Source organism: Empidonax traillii, unplaced genomic scaffold (assembly GCF_003031625.1).
Source record: "Empidonax traillii isolate 1590-97213 ecotype Southwest subspecies unplaced genomic scaffold, ASM303162v1 scaffold1828:size94860, whole genome shotgun sequence".
In the NCBI taxonomy this organism is placed as follows: Eukaryota; Metazoa; Chordata; class Aves; order Passeriformes; family Tyrannidae; genus Empidonax; species Empidonax traillii.
Genome location: NW_020957021.1, coordinates 23,599 through 44,321, shown reverse-complemented (window position 1 = coordinate 44,321; position 20,723 = coordinate 23,599). Strand labels below are relative to the sequence as shown.

At 53.3% G+C, this 20,723-nt stretch overlaps 1 protein-coding gene across 2 annotated transcripts; it reads right to left on the bottom strand.

The window, feature by feature from the left end:
- Positions 1-9,334: 9,334 nt before the first annotated feature.
- On the bottom strand, positions 9,335-14,885 carry LZTS3 (leucine zipper tumor suppressor family member 3). Of its 2 annotated transcripts, XM_027908761.1 has the most exons (4): positions 14,803-14,885; positions 14,141-14,638; positions 11,796-12,626; positions 9,335-10,237 (listed from the first exon to the last, which is right to left on the bottom strand). In XM_027908761.1, the coding sequence occupies exons 2-4, from the start codon at positions 14,597-14,599 to the stop codon at positions 9,527-9,529; spliced, it is 2,001 nt and encodes a 666-aa protein (XP_027764562.1). In that variant the 5' UTR covers positions 14,600-14,638; positions 14,803-14,885; the 3' UTR covers positions 9,335-9,526. The 2 variants fall into 2 exon arrangements, with proteins under 2 accessions (XP_027764562.1, XP_027764561.1); XM_027908760.1 differs by lacking the exon at positions 14,803-14,885 and having other exon boundaries at positions 14,141-14,792.
- Positions 14,886-20,723: the final 5,838 nt, after the last annotated feature.

The following is a 20,723-nucleotide window of genomic DNA, read 5'->3' as shown; positions in this document are numbered from 1 at the left end:
CCCCCCCCCCCACTCGTGACACACGTGACACGCAGGTCACGTGGCGTGGGGGGAAGAGGAGGATCCAGGGAGACCAGAAGAGGCTCCGGGAGAGCTGGAGAGGGACTGGGGACGAGGCAGGGAGGGACAGGACACAGGAATTCCTTCCCGATCCCCCCATCTATCCCTGCCCTCCCTCTGGGAGGGCAGGGATAGATGGGGGGATCGGGAAGGAATTCCTGGCCGTGAGGGCGGGCAGGCCCTGGAATGAATTTCCCAGAGATGCCCCTGGATCCCTGGGAGTGCCCAAGGCCAGGTTGGAGCAGCCTGTGCTGGTGGAAGGTGTCCCTGCCCATGGCAGGGGGGTGGCACTAGGTGATCTTAAGTTCCCTTCTTGCCAAAACCACTCCCTGCCTGAGGGGCTGCCCTTTGCTGGTGTGGTTGGGATGTGTGTGTGTGTTTGGGCTCATCCCTGAGCTGTGCCCTGTCATTGCAGCCCTTCCCAGCAGAACTGGGAGGGATCCAGGTGACAACGGGCCTGTGGAACTGGTGTAGTCTGACCCCCTGCTCAGGCAGAGCCCGATGGCCAGGCCTGCACCCAAACGCGTTTTTTTTTTTTTTTTATTATTTCCTATAATCACGGCTCCACCGTGCCCAGAAATCTCTCTCCTGTCCACTCTGGGCTTTCAGCATTGGCAAACCGTGATTAAATAGAACCCTGAGCTTTCCTCAGCACTTGGATCCCTTCCTGACCTTTCTGCCCGGTGTATTTCCAGCTCACCTCTTCCTCTAACCAGCCTTTTATCCTCCAGCAATTGGGGAAATCCCGTTTCCAGGACTCCAGAGGGAGTTGGAGAGCCTCTGTTGGCTGATGGCACCTCGTGCCTTAAAACCTGAGGGAACTCCTGGAATCCCCGGTTCACTTTGCCCTGGGAAGCATCAGCTTCGTCACCAGAGGGCAGGAGACCTCTGTAATAAAGCTGCATTTGGGAAAAGTGCTGGAATTGCTGGGTTTTTTTAAAGAAAACTAATGATCTGAATGTTGCTTTAATGTGACACCGACCAAGCAGCTGGAGGGGACCCTTTGGAGTAAAAACCTGCAGGAGGTTTTGGGGAAGGTGTTACCTTGTCTGGTGGTGAGGGAAGGTGGAATGGACTTCATTCAGCCTGGGTTCTGCATCCAAACCCTCCCTGGCATCGTCCTCCTTTCCAAACCCCGACCATCCAAACCCCGACCGTCCAGGATCCAGCACGAATTCGATGCATTTTGACCGCTTTCCAGCCCCTTCAGCCCACGATGGGCAAATTGGGGAACCCCCAGAGCTCTTGCGGGGGTGGAGGTGGGGTTGTGGTGTGGACCTTCCAAGCAAGGTCTTGTCATGGGGTGGGGGGGGGGGGGGAAGGGGAATTGCTTTCCCACCATTCCAGCTGGCTCCAAGGCATCTTCACCTGGATCTTCTTTTCCCCAGTGTGTCCTCACCTGGAAATCAATCCCTCAGGTCCTCACCTGGAAATCAATCCCTCAGGTCCTCACCTGGCTTGGGGGCAGTTCAGGCTCTGAATGTTGGGAGGTCCTGGAGCTGGGTTGTGGGACTGATGGACAGTCTGTCTCAGCCCTGGGACGTTCCCAAGGGATCCAGACACATCCCTGGGGGTCTGAGCTGAGGTGAGACCACCAAGACTGGTGTGTTTTCATCCTTGTGGCTTGTTCCCAAGTGCTTGAAGTGCACGAGCAGCCCTCGTGCCCTTGGACAGGGGAACATGCCACCTGGACACGGACACACACACACAGCGTCCTGCTCTGCTCCCGACCACCTCCACCCTTCCCTTCCCCTTCCCACTCCAAACACCAGCTCTTCATCCTCCAGGATGGAAGCTCCAGGACTGGATGGTGATGATATGTCCAGGGTTTGAGGTTCTTCCCAGCCCAGCTGTGGGTCCATCCCAAAATCCATCCCCTTTTCTCCCCCCCCCCCACTTCTCCCCTCCCCAACAACAATCAGACAAACCACGCAGTCCTGTTTTTAAAATGGGGCCTTTCTCCATTTTTTATTTTGCCCAATAAAAACCCTTCACAGTCAGGTAGAGAGAGGAGAGCTGGAGATACGTATACATATAGATCTGCATGTCTATTTATATATATACATACCTCTGTACAGATATATTTATATATTCACCGTAGAAAATGGCAAAGGCAGTAGCTCTTCACATCTGGATAAACCCAATGGAGACAAACAACAGACCAGCAGGAAACTGGGAAGTGTGGTAAGAGTTTCAACAAGAATTTCCAAAACAGATACACCTTTTGCTGTACAAAAATCCCGGAATGCTGCATGTTACCTCTTTTATTTTCCTTTTTTTTTTTTTTTTCTTTTCTTTTTGTTTTTTTTCCCCAACCTTTTGTTTTTTAAATACATTTATAAACCCAGAGGCAAAGTCGAGACAACGGTGTTTCGGAAGTGACCAGTGGACAGGAGAGACACCCAACTTTATGGAGTTCTTTTTTAAATATTTTTATTATTTTTTTTTAAAGTATATATATATATATAATTTTTAATTTTTTTTTAAATTTTTTTTAATTTTTTTTTTTAAGGTTTTTTTATTTTTTTTTTTGCAAAGTCTCATCAAACGCAGTTCGGAGAACCAGCAACAGTCGACGCAGAAACAGAACAGTGACGGAGTCGAGTTCAGAACACTTCTGGTTTGAGTTCACAGTCAGAGCAGAGAGAAACCAACAGGAGGGCGGAGAGCACGAGGCTGGGGTCGAATTTACAGTGGGGGACGCCTGGAATGGGACAAAGGGTTGGTTGGATGCAGGAGGTCCTGCACGGACACAGCCTGGCGGCCGAGCGGGGCTGGGGGGCCCCGGCTGTTATTGCTGGTGAAGTGGGACAGCAGGCTCGCTCAGGCCCGACCTGGGGGCTGGGATTTGGGGATCTGGGGACTGGGGAGAGGGGGGAGGACAGCTATGGATCTGCTGGAGGACAGACGCAGGACACGGGCGACTCGGCGACGCGTTTAGAACGAGGGACCCTCCCGAGCGCGGCACAGGCCGAGAGGGGCTGCCCTCGGCTCACAGCGATTCCAGGTCCCAGGGAGTGCAAACAAAGACACCTTGGAGGAGCCCTGGCCCTGGGGTGGGCTCTGCAGGGACCCCCCCTGCCTGGAAAGGGACTGCATAGACACGGTGTGTGTGCAGCATTGTGTGGCACCGGTGCTGGGACGCTCCAGCACTGGTGCTGGAGCTCTGCCTGGGGTTGTTCTGCTCCTTTCAGTCACCTCTGGAGGGAAAGGGACCTTCTCCCCCAGGGAGGGCAGCCTGGCTCTCGGGAATGGCAGAGCCACAGTCTCCCACTGGTGTCTGGTTGTGGCTCTCTGACCTCAGGCACCCCAGTGGCTCCCACGTGGAGAAAACCTGCAGGGACAGCCATGGGATGGGACCAGGAGGGGATGGATCACACCTCCAGGGGTCCAGGCTGGTGGCCCACTAGGTAAGGGCAGCTCTGGGCTGAATGGGACCACCATGCTCTGATTGGTGGTTGTTTGGAGCCAGGCTGGACCTCCCATCCCTTTCTGGAGGAGGAGAGCCCAGGGCTGGAGCTGTGAAGGTATTCAAGGGAATATTGGCTTCCCTGCAGGTATCAGAGTTGGGAAGAGTCCCTTTGAAATCTCCTTAGAGAAAGCTATTGCTTTGGGACAGAAAGCAGAGACTTTCTGCCAGAGAAAACAGATCTGTGAAAGAGCTGTGAGAGCACAACCTTGTCCCAGGCTCCAGACCTGACACGATCCCCTTCAGCAGGAGAACCAGGGAGGAGGATTATCCTGAAAATTGTTTCTGGTGGAGCACCCTCTTGGGAAACCAACATCTGCCAAAAGCTGGATGAGATCCCAACCCCTCAATAGACTGGGGGAGGTCCTGTGTTGCCCCTACAGACCTCTAGGGCCCCTCGCAGCCCTGTTTTTCCAGAGGGTGGAAGGAGCAGGGAGCCCCAGAGCTGGTGGGTGGGGTGTTGGGACGGTGTGAAGCCCCGTGCAAGGATCTCGTGGGAATGTCCTTCACCAGGAAGCCAAGTTGCTCTTGGAGGTAAAGCAGGACTGATGGAGCTGCCATGGGAATGATGGAGAAGAGAGGTCTGGAAAACCAGCAGTCAGGAAAGCTCCTCTGAGGAGCAGGGTTGGAATGTGTCACTCTCAGTGGGAGCTGTGGGCTCCAGCTCCACGTTCAGGTGTACCTGGGAGAGTTCTGGGAGAGTCACTGGTTGCTCCAGTGGGATGGGGAGGATCTGAAAGGAGTCTTGAGAGCTGGGGCAGAGGAGCAGCAGGGCACAGGCAGCACATGAGCAGATCTTTAGCGAGGGGTTTTGATGGGCAGTAACTCTGTCAAGGGGTTTCAAGGCTTAGGATGAAGGACTGGGTTAAATTAACGGCGGTTGGACCCTCTCCCATCCCAGGAATGGGCTGGAAAAGGCTGAGCACAGCTGGGGGGCAGAGGCACGGTGACAAGGCATCTGTCCAGTGCCCAGACCCGCCTGAACACCATTCCCACTGATCCAGAATGAGTCCTTGACTGGACCCTGTAGCAATGTCTGCTTCTAAGCTAGAGGAGACCTGTCACTAGAGGACACCTGTGGCTGGGCATGCACCTCCCTTCTTCCCAAGAAAATGAGGGAATTGCATCCATCCTCCTCCAGGGAGCAGTCCCTAGTCCACACTCTCCCTGGGCAATGCATGGAGGTACGTGGTGTGGCCGTGGAGGACACTGGTGTGACCAACTGGGGACAATCAGCTCACCCAAGAACTCCTTTCTATCCTGTCCTGCCTAGCACAGGAAAGGCCCCTCATGGACCTGCAAACATTCCCAGGTGGGACACAGGGAAACCCACACCCTCTCCTGTCCCCTGCCAGCTCTCATTCCCCTCCTCCAGCCCACTGCTCCCCAGGAAAGCTGGGACACAGCTCCAAGCGTGCCGTCCAACGCCCTCCAGAGATCTTTGGTCATGTTGCTCGTGAACAAGCTATAAAGTGCCACTGGAAGGGGCAGGAGTGGGGCAGGATGGTCTTTTCCATGGGTAGAGATCCATGGGGACACCACTGGGAGCTGCTGTGACACAGCGTGGGCAGAGGGGACTTCAGCCTTAACCAGGGACAACAGCAAATCCTGGCACAGGGGTGACAGCAACAAAGCAGGACAGAGTGACACCAGGCTGCTGGAGTCGGTCCTGAGGGGATTGCTTTTCTGAGAGGGGCTGAGCCCCTGATTCCCACTGCCACAGCTCCAGGGGGGGCTGAGCACCCTCCATGTGAACACAGCATGGTGTGGTCCCGCTCACCCAGAGAGAAGCCACAGAGCCTTCTGGTCTCCATTTAATCACTGAACATACAGAGCTGGGCTGTGATTTACACCCAAGAACACTTCCCTCTGCGTGACGCAGCAGCGCCAAGAGCAACACTGGGATTCCCCTCTGGAGAATCCCGGAGGTGAGGGATCCCCCCCCCCCAGCACGGCGCCAGCGACAGCAGGAATGGTGCTGTGAGACGGTGGCAGAAGCTCAGTGGGACTGTGTGAGGCACAACAACTTGCCATGGCTGTGGTTTCACCCTCGGGGTGAGACGGGAGTGCTGGAATCAGCGCAGCCTGGGGCTGACATCCTGGGAATGGTGGTGGAGCAAAGCTGCTCGCAGCAAGGGGTGAGGCCTTCTCTGTCACCAGGGCAGCCTGCTTAGCCCCCAGCCTCGTGGATGGAAGTCTCTGGAGCTGAGCAGTGTCCTCTGTTTGCCCTGTGGATGTGCCTGGAGCGTGACTCGGCTGTGTGTGTGTGTGGGTGGGTGGGTGGTGTGACACCAGAGCTGCTCCACCACTGGCCTGGCTCTCTTGATTCTCTCTCAGAATCAACTGGGTTGGAAAAGACCTCTGAGATCAGCAAGTCCAACCTGTGACCCAACACCACCTTGTCACCCAGACCATGGCACCGAGTGCCACGTCCAGCCCTGTTCCTAAACACCTCCAGGGACGGTGACTCCACCACCTCCCTGGGCAGCCCATTCCAATCTTGGATCATATTGCCCAGCCCCCTGTGTCAGGTGTCCCAGAGCATCTCTAATGTCTGTGGACGCCCTGTGTGGGGCAAGTGACCTGAGACCCTCGTGGCCACAGCTCGTGGTGGTGGCCAGTGGCAAGTTAGAGATGACTTTGGGGGCAGGACTTGGAGAATTACACACGAGCCAGGATGTCACTGGGAGCCGAATTCCATTAGCTCCAAGGTGGAGGAAACAGCTGGGTTGTGGTCAGGCTCACACTCTATGTGGAGTTTCACGGGACAGAAACCTTTTATCAGCCCTGCCTGAGCCTCCAAGAGATGATGCCAGCCTCCTTGGCCACTCCCAGGATGTGCCACCAAAACGCCAGTCTGGCACCCCTTGGCTATTTTACCCCAAGGCTGAGACCCCAGAGCCTCAGCATAGATGTAGTTTGGGATGGTAGACTTCATCCAGTGTGTGAAAGCTGGGAGAAGCCAGGTGAGTTCCCACCTGGCCACGAAGAACAGGAATCCAGGTGTCCCACCATCATTTTGCTCCATCTCTGCTGAGCAGAGGGCTGGCACAGGGGAGAGAACAAGATGGGAAGCAGTGCATCCAGCTGTGGAGAGGAATCCCAAAGCCCAGGAATCCTTTCAGGGCAGTTTGGCTGGGGAATTTGCCAAAACCATCTGTATTTTATGTCACCAGAGCACAGGGGGGTGGTTTCTGCTGGAGCGCTTGGGGGAAGCCTGGGTGAATCCCAAGAGAGGGAAAACCCCCACCAGCAGCAGAGTCTCTTAATGGGTGTCTGCAAGGCTCTGTCATCCAGGGATCATCCACAAATTGAGGTCCCTCAGATCTGGATCAAAACTCTTGATTGAAGTGATGCAGCGAAGAAGAACGTGAAAGGAGTGGGCCTTTCCTCCTCCAAGGTGAAAAACCTCTCCTTGCTGCTCCTGCTCCATCCCAAGCAGTCCCTGATGGATGCACTGTGAGGCCACCGAGCCCCTGGGCAGTCCAGCACCCCCGTGTTACCTCCAGGTTTCACTGGATCCATCAAGACACTCATTCCTGGTACCACTGCAAAAAAAGATAGAGCAAAAAGACACGATGGAGAAAACCTGGCACACTGGAGGGCTTGGCTGACTGCTGCTGGCTGGGCCCAGGTCTGTGGGGAGGCCACACAAGCCCCTGCTTCTCCTGCCCATGGACTAGGAAGCAGCTCTGGAGAGAAGGTGTCCCACAGGGTGATGCCAGTGTCGGTTGCTCCTGAGTGTTAACGCAGCAGGGAGTTGCAGTGTGCACGTCCTCAACAGCAGAGCTGGAAGCTCAGTCCCCCTGTGACTCTTCTCCACACCCACTGGGACTCAGACCTGACCTAACCCCCCTTTTTATGGCTGGTCCTGGGAGAGGGGCTTAGCCTGAGCTGCCCCCGTGTTTTTCACGCTGATGAGTTGTGTCTTCCTCCAGCTCCAAAGGCAACGGGCAGAAGTGGTGGCAAAAGACAGGAACCGTCAACTGGGGTCTTGAAATGCCCTGGTCTCGCAGCACATCTCCATTTTCTGCAGGTTCCAGGGATCTCTGCCAGCCACCAACAGCTCCTGGCCATCAGGAGCACTGCCTGATGACCGTGGTTGGTGGGACTAACTGCAGTCTCCTCTCTCTCTTTGCTCAGTCTGGAGCTCACCACGGCAACGTTAGTTCCCAAACTGAAGGTCAGGCCCGGTGATGAAGAGGGGAGCTTTTCAAAAAGGGAGCATGGGAAATGTGCAGCTCCAAGGGCTTTTGCCTGAAAGGTTTTCAGCCCCTCAACAGCCTGAGGTTCTTCCTTCTTGTGGACGTGGAATGTGATCTGGAGTCACCCTACAGACATTCCGAGGTGTCCAGTGCTAATTCTAGCTTTGTTCTTCTGTCTTCTCCGTAAGACAAAGAGCCAAAATTCCCACTCCTGTTGATCCTTGGGCCACCGCCCAGTCTGTGCAAACTCCACTTTGAAACATTTTCCTTCTCTTTACTGTAAATCATGGTAAAAAAATTGTCCATGAAAGGGAGAACTGAGCCCACTTTGCCCACATTTTCAAGCCGAGCGCCGGGTTCTGCCGCCTCAGTGACTGTGCACGTAGGATTTGGTTATTGTTCTGCCAGGGCATAAGCACTTGCGTGATCTCAAGCATTTTCCCTCCTTAAGGACCGAATTCATGCTCAGGATTAGTAGCCGAGTGTTTTCTTAAGCTAGGCCTGCATTATCTCCATCCCTGGAACGCGTGATGCCCGCGTGGGATGGCCGTGGGTGCTGTTTGGAATGGCTGTGCTGAAGGCTGACGCTCACCCTGTTGGAATCCAGCTGGGATGTGCCCCCTGCAGCTCCTGAGTGAGGCTTGGATGCTGTTTTTAGGTAGGCCCTGGACCAAGAGAGTGCCCCCAGGCGTCACTCCTTCGGGGACAGGGTGGCACAACTGCCCAGTATTGGGGCAAATTGCTAAAGCTTCAGTTTGCATAAACACCCCACAGGCTTGGAGGCTTCCCCAAACCTTGATCCCACTGACTTTGGGAAGTAAGAGGGCTCTTGGGAAGGGAAACTAGCTTGGATTTCCAAGCTTTTTTCTTGCTGTAGCCAGCTTGGGTGTACAGTAAGAGTAAGGGGACCAAGGCAGAGGTGGGAGGGTATTTCTGCTCCCAGGATCGGACACAACCTGGGAGAGGAGTGGAACCGCAGGAGGAAACCACAAGGAAATGAAAACACAGCTCTGCTGAGCCCCCAAAGGGGTTCCTGCTGGGAGATCATTCCTTGTTGGCTTCTGTTACCAGGACAGGCTCATCCTGCTCCTCAAGGATGTCCTAGCCTCTTGCAACCATGGTAGCCATGGGCTGGCAAGAGGGAGTTGTCTGGCAGAGATATTGTCTGGTTTCACTGAAATCAGTGGCCAACCTCACACTGACTTCACTAAGACCATCGTCTGGAACAGGGTACTCGATGCAGAACAGTGAGTTTGCTCCTCATCCCGAGAGCTTTGCTCCGTTAGCCAATGTGGCTAAAAACATCCCGGAAAAATAATAATAATTAAAAAAAAAAAAAAAAAAAAAGAAAACCCAAACAAACCAACAAACCTGCCACTTTGAACTGTTTCGCTGCACGGAACTGCTCGGAAAGCCAAAGAGACCGAATGCAACCCTCCAAAACAACCGACCGAGTAGGGGTGAATTGTAGGGGAGGGGCGTGGCAGCCTCCGGCGGAGTAACAGTCACGGCAGATTAACGAAAGAGCCAACTGACCCTCACCAGCTGTACTAGGAAAGAAAACCCAAAAGAGATGTCGCGTCATCGATAGAAAACCAACGCACGTCCGCAGTTATTTTACCTACAGAGCACAGAAGTGGAGAGCAAGGGTGGTGGAGCTCGGCCGGGAGCAGAGCAGGCTCCCCCCGCCCCGGCGGTAGCGCGTTATCCTTCGGAAGATCACTGGCTTGAGTAGGTAGTACATGCACAGCAACAAAAAAAATCTGGTTGTGTCGTGGCGGTGGCCCCCCCCTCAGATCTCGGTGGACTCTATTCGCTCGAGCCTGGAGGGAGTCCACGTCTTTTTCTCCTCGGTGTGCGGGGGGCTGGTGGCCTTGGTGTTCATCTCGTTCACCTTGTGCTCCAGGAGCTGGTTCTTCTGGTACATCTCCACGTAGTTCAGCTGCAGCTGCTTCTGGTACTTGATGACCTTCTCCTTCTCCTCCTGCCACGTGCGCCGCTCCTCCTCGAAGTCCATCACCTGCTGCTCCCGCTGCTGCCGCTCCAGCTTCAGCTCCGTCTGGAGCCGCTCCACCTCCTTCCGCAGGGAGTTCACGCTGTCCTCGCTCTGCCGCTGCATCTTGGCCTCGTCGCTCTCGCAGGCCAGCGGGTCCCGCAGCTTCTCGCCCAGGTCGGCCCCGAAGGGCCCCGGGGGTCCCATGCTGGCAAGCGTCCGCTTCAGGCCGGAGACCTCCAGCTCACAGTGGTTCAGCTTTTCCCTCAGCACCTGCACCTCGCTCATCTTGCGCTGCAGTTCGCCCTCGCAGATCTCCAGGTTGACGCTCTTGGAGCTGTAGGAGTCCTTCAGGGTGAGGATCTGCTCCTCCTTCTCCCGCAGGAAGTTCTTGCCTTCCTTGAGCTGCGAGCGCAGCCCCACGATCTCGTTCAGCTTCTGGGAGACGTCTGCCTGGGAGTCCTTCAGCTGCTGCTTGAGCAGGGAGATCTCGCCTGCCTTCTGGCACACCTGTGGGAAGAGCATCCGTGAGTTTGGGGGACAAGCAGCGAGGAGCCACGGCCCCTGCTTGGCCCCGGTGCTGCCCACGAAACAACCCCGCTCAAGGGCTGAGTCCCAGCCTTCACCGGGCCTCAGACCACACCAAAGACCTAAAGGTTGTCCCCACACCTGTGGGGGAGATTTTGTGTGGGTTTTTTTCCCTGCAGAAACTTGGGACTTTTCAGGGACCCGATGCTGTTCCCAGCTGGAGCTGTCCGAGCAGCTGAGCCAAGTGCTGAGAGACAGTGATGCTTCTTCCCTCCTTGCATTTGTCTTACTCACCCAACCACAGGCCTGTGGTGCTCGACCCCAAACCCTCTGCTCTCAGCAGGACTTTTCCCACTGACCTCAGTGGGATCTGGACCTTGAACAAGCCTGAAACAGAAACACCTCAGACCCAGGGACAACCTGGCCTCTCCCCGAGCACTGGGACAGTAGGACAGGATGATGTTACTTACTCATCCTATGATGCCTTCCTTCCCAGAGACTCCTAAAGAACCCTGGAAGTGTTCAAGGCTTGGAGCACCCTATTCTGGTGGGAGGTGTCCCTGCCCCTGGCAAGAGCTTGGAATGAGAGGGTCTTTCAGGTCCCTTAACAGAGCTGGGCAGAGCAGGTGGCTGAAGGAGGGCCAGTGCAGCCTCCTCATTCTGGGATGTAACATGCAGAGATTTTACAACAAGCCTCTAATAAGCTCTGCTGAACATCTGCAGAAGCACATTTCAGAGCCTAATTAATCCCAGCTTCATCGACTTCCCATCAGGATTAGCAGAATAGGGTCTTCTTGATTCTAGAGCTACGTTTTGCCTCTCCACTCTTAATAAATTTAAAGTTTCTAGCCAGTCCATGGAAGGATTAAAATTCTTCGCATGATCAGGCTGGAAAAAAAAAAAAAAAAGGTATGCGAGCACTGGCTATACAAACAGACTTTGATAAAATGTTCTAAAAATAGAAACAGTGGGAAAAAATTATGTAGAACTCAACAGGAGAACTAGAAAGAGGAATTTGCCTTTCAGCCTTTTAAGAGAGATAAACTTATTAAGAACTGAAAACAGCGTGTTGCAATGGAAAGCATGAGGTAGACTTGGCCATTGATATAATTTTTAGCTCGGCTGCTTTTTATCTTCAGCAAGAAAAAAAAAAGAAAAAATTCAAATATTTGAAAAGCAGTTTCAAGGTTTGCCCAAACCTTACAAGAATTTAATTAAAGCAGACTTAAACCTGATTTCGGTAGGCACAAATACCTGTATGGAAAGAGTTGTGTTCCCTGAGACTGGATTTAAATGCCACAAGTTGGAGTGACCAGAACTGTGAAGTCAAATCATTAACCAGCACAGGAGGTGTGCACAGAAAGTTGGGCTTATTTTAGTTTGATGGAAAACAACAAGTCTGGGACTCGGACAGATGAGGTGACAAGTGTCACCTGTTACCTGGAGGACACCAACCCATAGCCATTATCTGTGGGGTCCATGGGAGGTAATTTGGGCTACCAGAAACCTTGATGAAAACCTGTTACAACAAGGCTCTTACCTCCCACTTGGTCTCTTCGATCTTTGGGAGAAACTCAGCCTGCTCCTTCTTGAAAGCCACAAATTTCTTCTCCAGCTCCTCTCGCTGCTGGAGGAGCTGCCCCATGTCGTCCTGGAGTTTTTTTTTCTCCTGCTGGAGCTTGAAAATTTGGAGCTGCAAAGCCTGCTGAGCCCTCTGCGCCTTCTTGGAGACCTGCTGCAGCTTGTTGGCGTAGTTCTGCCTCAGGTCCTCCATCTCCCTCTCCCAGATCTTCTGCTTCTCCTCGAACACCTGGAAGATCGCCGCCTCGCTCTTGTCCAGGTTCCTCCGCATCTGGAGGACCTCCTGCTCCTTCTCCCACAGCCGGTCCTCCAGGTCCTGGATGATGTCGTCGGTGGAAGGCGAGTGGAAAGGCATGGTCTCGTTGAGATGGTTCAGCCTGCTGAAGGAGGAGGTGCTCTTGCTGGAGGACCGCCCGCTGTCTGAGGTAGATATCCCGTTGTATCCCACGATGTTCTTCTCCACGTAGGTGGTGCCGATGCGGTTGATGTGGCTGGTGGAGGCGCTCATGGGCCCCACGTGCTGGCTGTAGCCCGTCCCGTAGGTGGGCAGGCTCGTTAGGGAGTTGCGCCCCGAATCCGAGAGCCCCCCCCCTTGGTTTGTAGTCCTGTTAAGGCTGCCCTTGTCGAGCCCAGCTTTGGGGGCGGACGGGCTATTGCTGTTGGCGTGGTTCAAGCTCTTCCTGTTCTCCGCCATCCCGTTGCTCTGCGGCGGGCAGAGGTTCTGCATGGAATGGAAGTTTTTAGGAACTACTGGCTTAAAGGCTGAGGGTCTAACTAAGGGCTCATTGCTCTGCAAAAAGGAAAAAGGACCACGCGTCAAACACAGCAGGAGGCTCGGTAACGACACAACAAAGAGAGACACATCGGCACGGGGCGGGGCTGGGGGGGGTCAAGTCAGCTTGGGCTGGCTCCACATTGCACCTTTTGGGCCATTTGGGGTTGTACAGGAGGGACCTGTAGGCAGGACAACACTTTGTGTTCCCTCGCCCCAAATAAAAAGAAATAATCTCGACTCACCCCCAAACCTGCGTGATTTACCCCCTGGAATACTCCTTGGGCTGCCACTCGCCTACTAGACCTGATCCAAACAACTCTGATTTTGGCTGATTGTCTTTGGAAAGACTCTCAGCCTTGAGAGTGCATCGCCCTCCTGCTGAAAACCGAATTGAGCCCTTGGGTTGGCAGCTATTTTGCCCCAAGAGCATCATGTTTCCCTCCTTCTGGGAGTGATCTCTTCCTGGGTGGACCTTGTGTCCTGCTTATGCTCCGATGGGAGCAGATAGGAGCTGTGACTCCAGCAGTGACTCCAGGCAAGGAACATGCTGAAGCTGCTCTTCACTGGAATATTTGTGTTTTCCGCGGGCGTAAGCGATGCAGGGGGGAAAATGCACCACAGGGATTTAGGAAGGATTTTAAAGCCTTGAACGTTCCCCACTCTGTCAATGTGCCTACAGAAAAAAAAATTTTCTCAAAATGGGATTGAGTCTCCCCTGCAGCACGTTGGATTTTAGGTGAAAATAAAAGCAGAGGAATCAAAGATGTTGTGGAAGTGCCTTCTGGGAGAAACAGGAGCCCTGCTGAGCAGGCTGGAGACCAAAAACCTCGTGCCTGTGAGACTGAGATGGACTACAGGGACCAGTGGTTTAACAACCCAGGAGAAAAGGCCACCAAATGCTGCAGAAATAATGCTGGACACAAATTATGGAAGTCACTGGAGCAGAGCAGCGGGGGACATAAAATACTGCTGGCTCTGGGGCTCTGCTCCTCCAGGCCTGGCAGATTTCGCTCCCTGAAGACAAAATGAGCCACAAGGACTGGGCTGGGCTGGGTCATAATGTTTGCAGGGGTAGTTTCAAGCCTTGTCACCTTGTCCCTCACAAGGGATTTTGAACAGATGCTCAGAGCTGCTTTCAAGCCACAGCTTTAGGTGGCAGAGATTGCCTATAAATGGTACAAACATGAGAGTGGGACTCAGATGCTGGACCTACTGCAAGAAGAGCTGATTCCAGCTCCCTCCCCATCCATCAGGGAGGTAGGCACAGCACCTCAGGGAAGCTGGAAGAGCCAGTGACTTAAACACAGGTTTAAATGAGCCAAAAACTTCACTGCGATCATGCTCTTGGGTTCCTCAAGAACTAATGCTGGCCCTGAAAGTTATAAGAACAATACTATCCGTACATAAAATGTACAGAGTGAGAACTGGACTATCTGCCAGGATTGCTTTTTTTGTCCAGGGCTTCCTGGTGTGCGTTCCCAGGGCCGTGCCGTGGCCTCTGAGCACCTGCAGGCAGTGGAGGGTCTCACCTGGTCGAGTTTGCCGGAGATTGGCAATATCTTTGGTGGGTTACCGGGCTCTCGGTACTGGGGAGGAGGCGGCAGGTTCTTCTCGTTGTTGGCGGTCACGTTCCCGCAGATGTCCACCTTCACCTTCTCGCCCTTGCGCAGGTCGCCGTTGATGTAGAGGGAGTTGGAGACCTTCTCCGACTTGTAGGTCTTCTCCTCGCCGGAGTAGCGGTGGGAGATCTCCCGGGCGGCGTAGCCGTTGCGGGAGCCCTCGGAGGAGGCCTGGCGGCCGCTGCCCTGCGTGCGGGTGCCCACGCTCTTCATGGCGAACTCCTGGTCGTTGGCCACGCCGCTGCCCACGCTCCCCATGGCGCTCCTGGGGCCGGCGGGTCGCGGTGGCCGGGCGGAGAATCCGTGGAGGCTCGGCGGGCTGGCGTAGGCGGGGTCACTCGGGACGGGCAGAGCCTCTAGCGTGGCCATGGCAGCGTCGAGGCGAGCTGGAGGCACGGGTCAGTGGCACTGTGGGCAGGGGGGAGAGGAAAGGGCTGTTAAAGAGGTGCCTTTTACCCGCCACCCCACCCTTTGCGGATCGAAACCGTGTCCTGGTGTCTGGTACAGAGTGGATGAGGGGGTTGCCCTCCTCTCTGGGAACCCCAGACACCCCTCTGGCAGGAGGGCCCTACCCCAGCAAGGCCTAAAATCCAGTCAGAGAATGCAGACGGTGCCAGCTGTGGTGCCAGCTCTCTGTGATGTGTCAGCAGTGGCACCATGGTGATGTTCCTGGTGTCGAATTCTGCTGAAAGCAGCCTGGTTCACCAAACTCCAAACACACATCCTGCTCTTTGGCATCAGGTGTGACAGATAAGCTGGGAGCTGGCCTGGAAATTTGTGACTGGCACTCAGTCACTTTAAAAGTCCAGTCCTCTTTCATACAGTCGGGTTCTTCCAACATAATCCTTCTGGGGGGATGGGGTGTGTGGAGATTCCTCCCTTGGCTGGGGACACCCCCCAAGGTCACTTCTCAAGGTTGAGAGCAGAGATCTCCCCACAAGTGTTAGGCTGGGGGAGTTACATCAGATCTCTACTCAATAATTATTTCTTTTTGCCAGCTTTAATATAACTGCTTCAATAATTGCTTCGGTGTAGTGCACTGTCCTATCTTATGCTATACTGGTAGTTTTAGTGTTTATATTGTAAGCAATTCTGAGTAAGATGTTTTGTCTGATCATTTGTATAAAATAAATGATTCATTTTATATAAACAGTCTCATTTTGCCAGTCATTAAAACCTGCGGGACAAAAGTAGTTCAGTCACACCTCTGTAATTCCTAAAATTTAAACTGATGACATAATCCAAGGCTGAGATTGGATTCACCTGGACCTGGACTCCTCTCTGAGCAGGAGTTTGGAAAGCCAGAGAGTCCTTTCTGCACCTTGTGACTCAATGGCTGGGCTTTTTAAATAAATATTTTTCTAAGCCTTCCACTCCCACCCACGACACCCCCTTGGAGAAGCACTGATTCCCCCCAAATCCCACTCAGTGCCCTCCAAAAGAGCTTCTCTTAAAGCCTCTGAGCCCAAGGGCTGGGTGCTCCTGGGGAAAGGAGTCTGTGTGGGTTTTGTTTGGCACAGCTCTGTGGCATCGGTCGGACACAACCATTTACAGTTCCCAAGGTTGGATTAATTCTGTCGCCTTTCCCAGGTTTGAACAAGTTTGTGTTGCCATGGGGATACCATTTCCCCCATCCCTGGTCCACCAGTAGCTCATCCAATTTCTCTCTCCAGCCCATCTCTTAGGGATGATTCAACAGGGCTTAAATAACACGCTTCCCATCTCTCCCTTTGGGAGTGTTGCGCCCATGGGCTTGAGCTTTTGGAAAGGTGCTTTTGTCCAGGTGTCATCCTAACTTTTCTTTTAAACTTTTGTTGCCCTTCTCCATCTTATTCTTACTTTGGCTGTGCCTTGGATTGGCCAAAACCAGGCCATGGGAAGTGGATAACGTGCAAATAGTGGTTTTAAAAGCTGTGTTTAACCAGGTCAAAAGAGCTGGGTTGTCCTGGGACCAATTGTCCTTGGGACCAATTCTCACACGTCTGGATGCTCTTCATCAGCTTTTACACAAAGGTGAAAAGTCTTATTTAAGGAAATAAGGGAAGTGGGAGGTGCAGTTTTTCCCCTGGATGGGATAACAGAAGTGATGCCCCTTGGAGGGAGGTTCAGGGAGGGAGGAGTTACACAGGGCCAGCAGGAAGGGGAATGGAGATACCCCCCATTTCAGTGAGGGATGTTCATTGAGACCTCCCTGAGGAAAGCAGGAAAGCTGGGTTTATTTCCCTGGAGAGCAAGCTTGGGTCTAGAGCTCAGCTCCCGTGTGGTGTCTCAGGGGGTCTTGCTATTTGCACTAATAACGGAATGGAGAAGCATTTAAAAGGTTAAAGCAGGGGCTGTGCTGCTCAACTTTGCTTTTATTAAACTGCACTTTCTGGAGGCTTCTCCTCCCACTTTCCAGCACCTTGTCCTGTCCAAAATACAGCTCGAGTGTCACGTGGCTGGTGGGCAGATTGGGGCAAACAGCTGTGCCAGAGGGAGAGGACACAGAGCCAACACCTGCAGCGAGCTGGCAGAGCTCCTGTGGCTGGGGACAGTGGTCACATCCTAAAAGGCACTTCCCAAAGAGCATCACAGACAGTTCATGAGTGCCCAACGCCCAGGGGTCAATCCAGCTGCCTCCTGGGCACCTGGAGGCTTGGTTGGGCTAGGGAGCGATGAGGAGGTGTGAGCAATGCCCACGGCGCCTTTGGATTTTGTTAGTCGAGGAAAGGCTTTTTTTTGCTCTGCTAATTTAGGAGTAACCTGCTTTTCGGTGACTTTGGGACCTTTATAGGCTGTGACTTCATTTTGTGGGACAGCAGCCACCATGGGAGGGGTGTGCTGGAAGGCCTCAGCTCCAGACGAGGGAAAGGCAGAGGCTGCGTTGTCTCCACGCAGAGCTCCCCAGCCAGCTGAGGAGAAATCCAGGTTACTTTTCCCTCACTGGGTAAATTTCACGGTGACATTTGCACGTTTTACATTGACTCTCTGAGGGCAGGATGAGGTCACTGGAAAGTCTGATGCTTTAAAAGGGAAAAAAACCCAACCAACCAAAAGAAAAAAAAAAAAAGAGGCCAACACAACAACAAGTGATTTCTTTTAACTGGGAATCATCCAACAAAATATTCTGAAAAAAAACCTTGTTATTAGCTTATGTTTACAGCAAACCCAGGGCCTGATAAACAGAGCACAAGGACAAACCTCACAAATGTGTTATTAAGGAGGTGCCAGAAGTGCCAACAGATCCCCGACAGTACAGCTTTGTTTGCCAAAAAGGGCCATTTTTTTTGAGAACAACAGCTCTTGGGTTTGTATCTCCTGGCAAGCTCCTGTTCCCAGTCAGGTTTTACACTGGTTGTTCCTCAGCTGAACTGTGAAATCAAGTTTTGAGCACGGGAATAGCCCTGGTGCAGAGCAGGAGGGTCATTTTTTTTTCTCCGTCCAGGTTTGGAGGAATACCTGATTAAAAACTTGCCCAGCACATTTCTTCTCCTTCAATATCTTAATCTCTGTAGTGATAGGACGAGGGGAAATGGTTTTAAACTGGCAGAGGGCAGGGTTAGATTAGATAAGAGGAAGAAATCCTTGGCTGTGAGGTGGGTGAGGCTCTAGCACAGGTTGCCCAGAGAAGCTGTGGCTGCCTCTCCCTGGAATTGTCCAAGGCCAGGTTGGATGGGGCCTGGAGCAACCTGGAGTAGTGGAAGGTGTCCCTGCCCATAAAGGAGATGATCTTTAAGGTTCCCTTCCAACCCAAACCATTCTGTGTTTCTATGACTCCACAGTAACAACCTCCCTCCCACAGGAACGTGAACTAAAACTAGGTGATTCCCAGTGAGAGGAACTGGCAGTCCATGAGCACAGGGAGGCTGAGGGAAGCTGAATGGCTCTACTTTAGCAGTGTTTCATTCCCAAATTTGTCCTTTAGAAGGGAAGAGGAGTCACCCTCAGCATGGCTGGGCTTGGAAGACACTCCCAGCCCATGGTAAAGGGGTGAAAGTGGCTCCCCTTGGCCTGTGAAGGGTGAAGAGGCTCCAGGCAGGCAGGAAACCAAAACAGGAGTATTAAGCCACCTGCCAGCCACTGCCCTTCCCAGATGTTCTAGATGTTACATCCCATCTGCAGGGGGGAGGAGACACCAGGAACATCTCAGTCTTCATCCTCACCAGGCTCTCAAGGAGATGCTGTGTCCAACTCACCTCCCAAGGAGGACTAGGTCTACCCAAATCAACCCCAAGTGACATCTATCCGTCCATCCACCCATCCATCCATCCATCCATCCATCCATCCAATCCATCCATCCATCCATCCATCCATCCCAGCAGTCACTGAGCCATAGGGCCCCTGCCGAGCTCTGCCCTCCTTCCACCTCCCCAGAGCCCCAAGGTTACAGCAGGAACCCGAGTGAAGGGACTTTCTGCAGATGCAAAGGAGAGGAAAACCCCTCCAGAACAAACACTGGGCCGAGTTCAGATTCCCCAGCATTTCCGTGTTAATAAAAGCTCAGAAGACTTTCTTTGTCTGCCTGGATTGATTCAAGACCCCCTTCCTGGTAGGCATCTCCATGCCAGCAGCTCACCAGGGTGCAGCCAGCCTTCTCTGACCAGGGATTTCACACGCTCCATGTTGCACCACCTCCCCATCCCATCCAACTGCAGCAGCCTCTTGGGCCTTTCCCACAGCAGCCTTGCCTCGGAGACAGCGATATTTTTGATGCCTGGTGCAAGAAACCTGAGGTGAAATGTCCTTTTCCCCCCAGCTCTGGTGGTTAAACTCTTCGTGGCCACCTCTTAACCCACGCTTTGCACCGGGGCACTCCTGTTGTAAATACAGTAATCTGTAAAACAACTACTGTTTCTTCACAGTCCCCTTATCCAAACGAGCCAGCGATTGCCTTCCAGTTAAACAGAAGTAAAAGTCACTTTCAGATAAGCAGCTGAATGGTTAACTAAGACTAAATTATGGGGGGGGGGGGGGGCTGGCTCTGCTTCTGCCCGAGTAGGTTAATTGTTAACACTCTGGTGGCAAAAGGCCTTGGGGAGACGGACATACCTGGGCACGGTGCCACGGCAGGGGGAAATCAATCACCCGGCCTGGGCAGAGAGAGCTCGGGCAAACAGCCCCGGAGCCAGGCAGTGCCTTGGCACACGCCACCACCCCAGGCACATGGTGCTGGCAGGGCGGGCGGCAAAGGCATCTGAAGGTCAAAAATTCCCCCCTCCCCACCCACCGGCTGTGGCAACAGGTGTGCCCGTGACCTTCAGCGGGCAGGTTTGTTGGCGTAGGTGTAGATGAGCAGGCAGTTACCCACACGATGGAAACCGTGCTTTGTGGCTCTGGTGGCTCAGCCAGGTGGTTGGCAGCAGTGCCAAGGAGCTGGGTTGGCTGGAAGATTAAAAAAAAAATAAGTCAACATGTACTGGGGTGGTGGAGTGGGTTGGAAACGGCGTGAAAAGGTTGGGGGGAAAAAAATAAATAAATAAATAAAAATTGCTGTCATAATTTCAGCTCCTTCCAGGAAAATGCATGGAGAGGGAAGGGCAGTAATGGGTTAGTGATGGGTTAGCAGTGAGAAGACAGCAGGCTCTGTAGGGAGCAAAACCACCTGTGTCCAGTGAAGCATTGACAGGCCCCCGAGAAAATCCACCACTGAAACACAAGACCTGCAGTTGCACTCGGCCAGTGTATCATAGAATCACAGAACCACAGAATCAGGAAGGCTGGAAAACACCTTCAGGATCATGGAGTCCAACCATTCTCCTTGCACTGCCAAGGCCAACCTTAACCCATGTCCCCAGGTGCCACATCCACATGGCTTTTAAATCCCTCCAGGGATGGAGATGCCACCACTGCTCTGGCCAGCTGTGTTCCAGCCCTCAAGTAATTCTTGTGGCGCTTTTCTGCCTCTCCTCCAACTCCTTTTCCCCCCATCCCACCACCCTGGCTCGGTGGCTGCCAGGTTTTCCTCCACCTCTGGAATACAACACGAACGCGCTCGAACCTGTCTGCAGAAACACGCACGCCTCAGGCTCCTCATCCACAGGCTCTTTCCACAACCAGGAGCCAAGTGAAGTCAGATGAACAACTCCTGCTGCTCCCCCGGGACACAAACCTCTCTTTTCCCATTTATCCCTGCTGAAGGGCCTGGGAGCATTGCTATGGGGATATTTTACCCCCCATTTAGGGCTAAAAGGCAGACTCAGGGAGGCAAATTGGAGGGTCAAGGAGTTAAAAGTTTTAGTAGCCACCTCCAGACACCTCTTGGGCCAGGGAGTTGATCGGTCTCTGCACATCTTCCATCCCCCTGTGCAAAGGATTTATGGCTGGGTTTACTTTGGGACACAATCCCGAGTAATGTGCTCCAGGGTTCCCTGCTCGATCAGGGAGCTTGGAGTAGGTGACCTCCAGGGGTCCCTCCAGCCTGAACCATTCCGTGATTCTGTGCTTGCTGCTGGGCTACAGACACTTAAGCTCTGGGGTTGGATTTTCAGGTTAAAACGAGCAGAAAGTTGTTTTT

Excerpts from the sequence above, each read along its gene's own strand:
- LZTS3 (XM_027908761.1), bottom strand. The coding sequence starts at position 14,599 with ATGGCCACGCTAGAGGCTCTGCCCGTCCCGAGTGACCCCGCCTACGCC. Across the intron at positions 12,627-14,140 it reads TCTCCGGCAAACTCGACCAG|AGCAATGAGCCCTTAGTTAG; the intron begins GTGAGACCCTCC and ends TCCTTTTTGCAG. Across the intron at positions 10,238-11,795 it reads TCGAAGAGACCAAGTGGGAG|GTGTGCCAGAAGGCAGGCGA; the intron begins GTAAGAGCCTTG and ends CTCTTCCCACAG.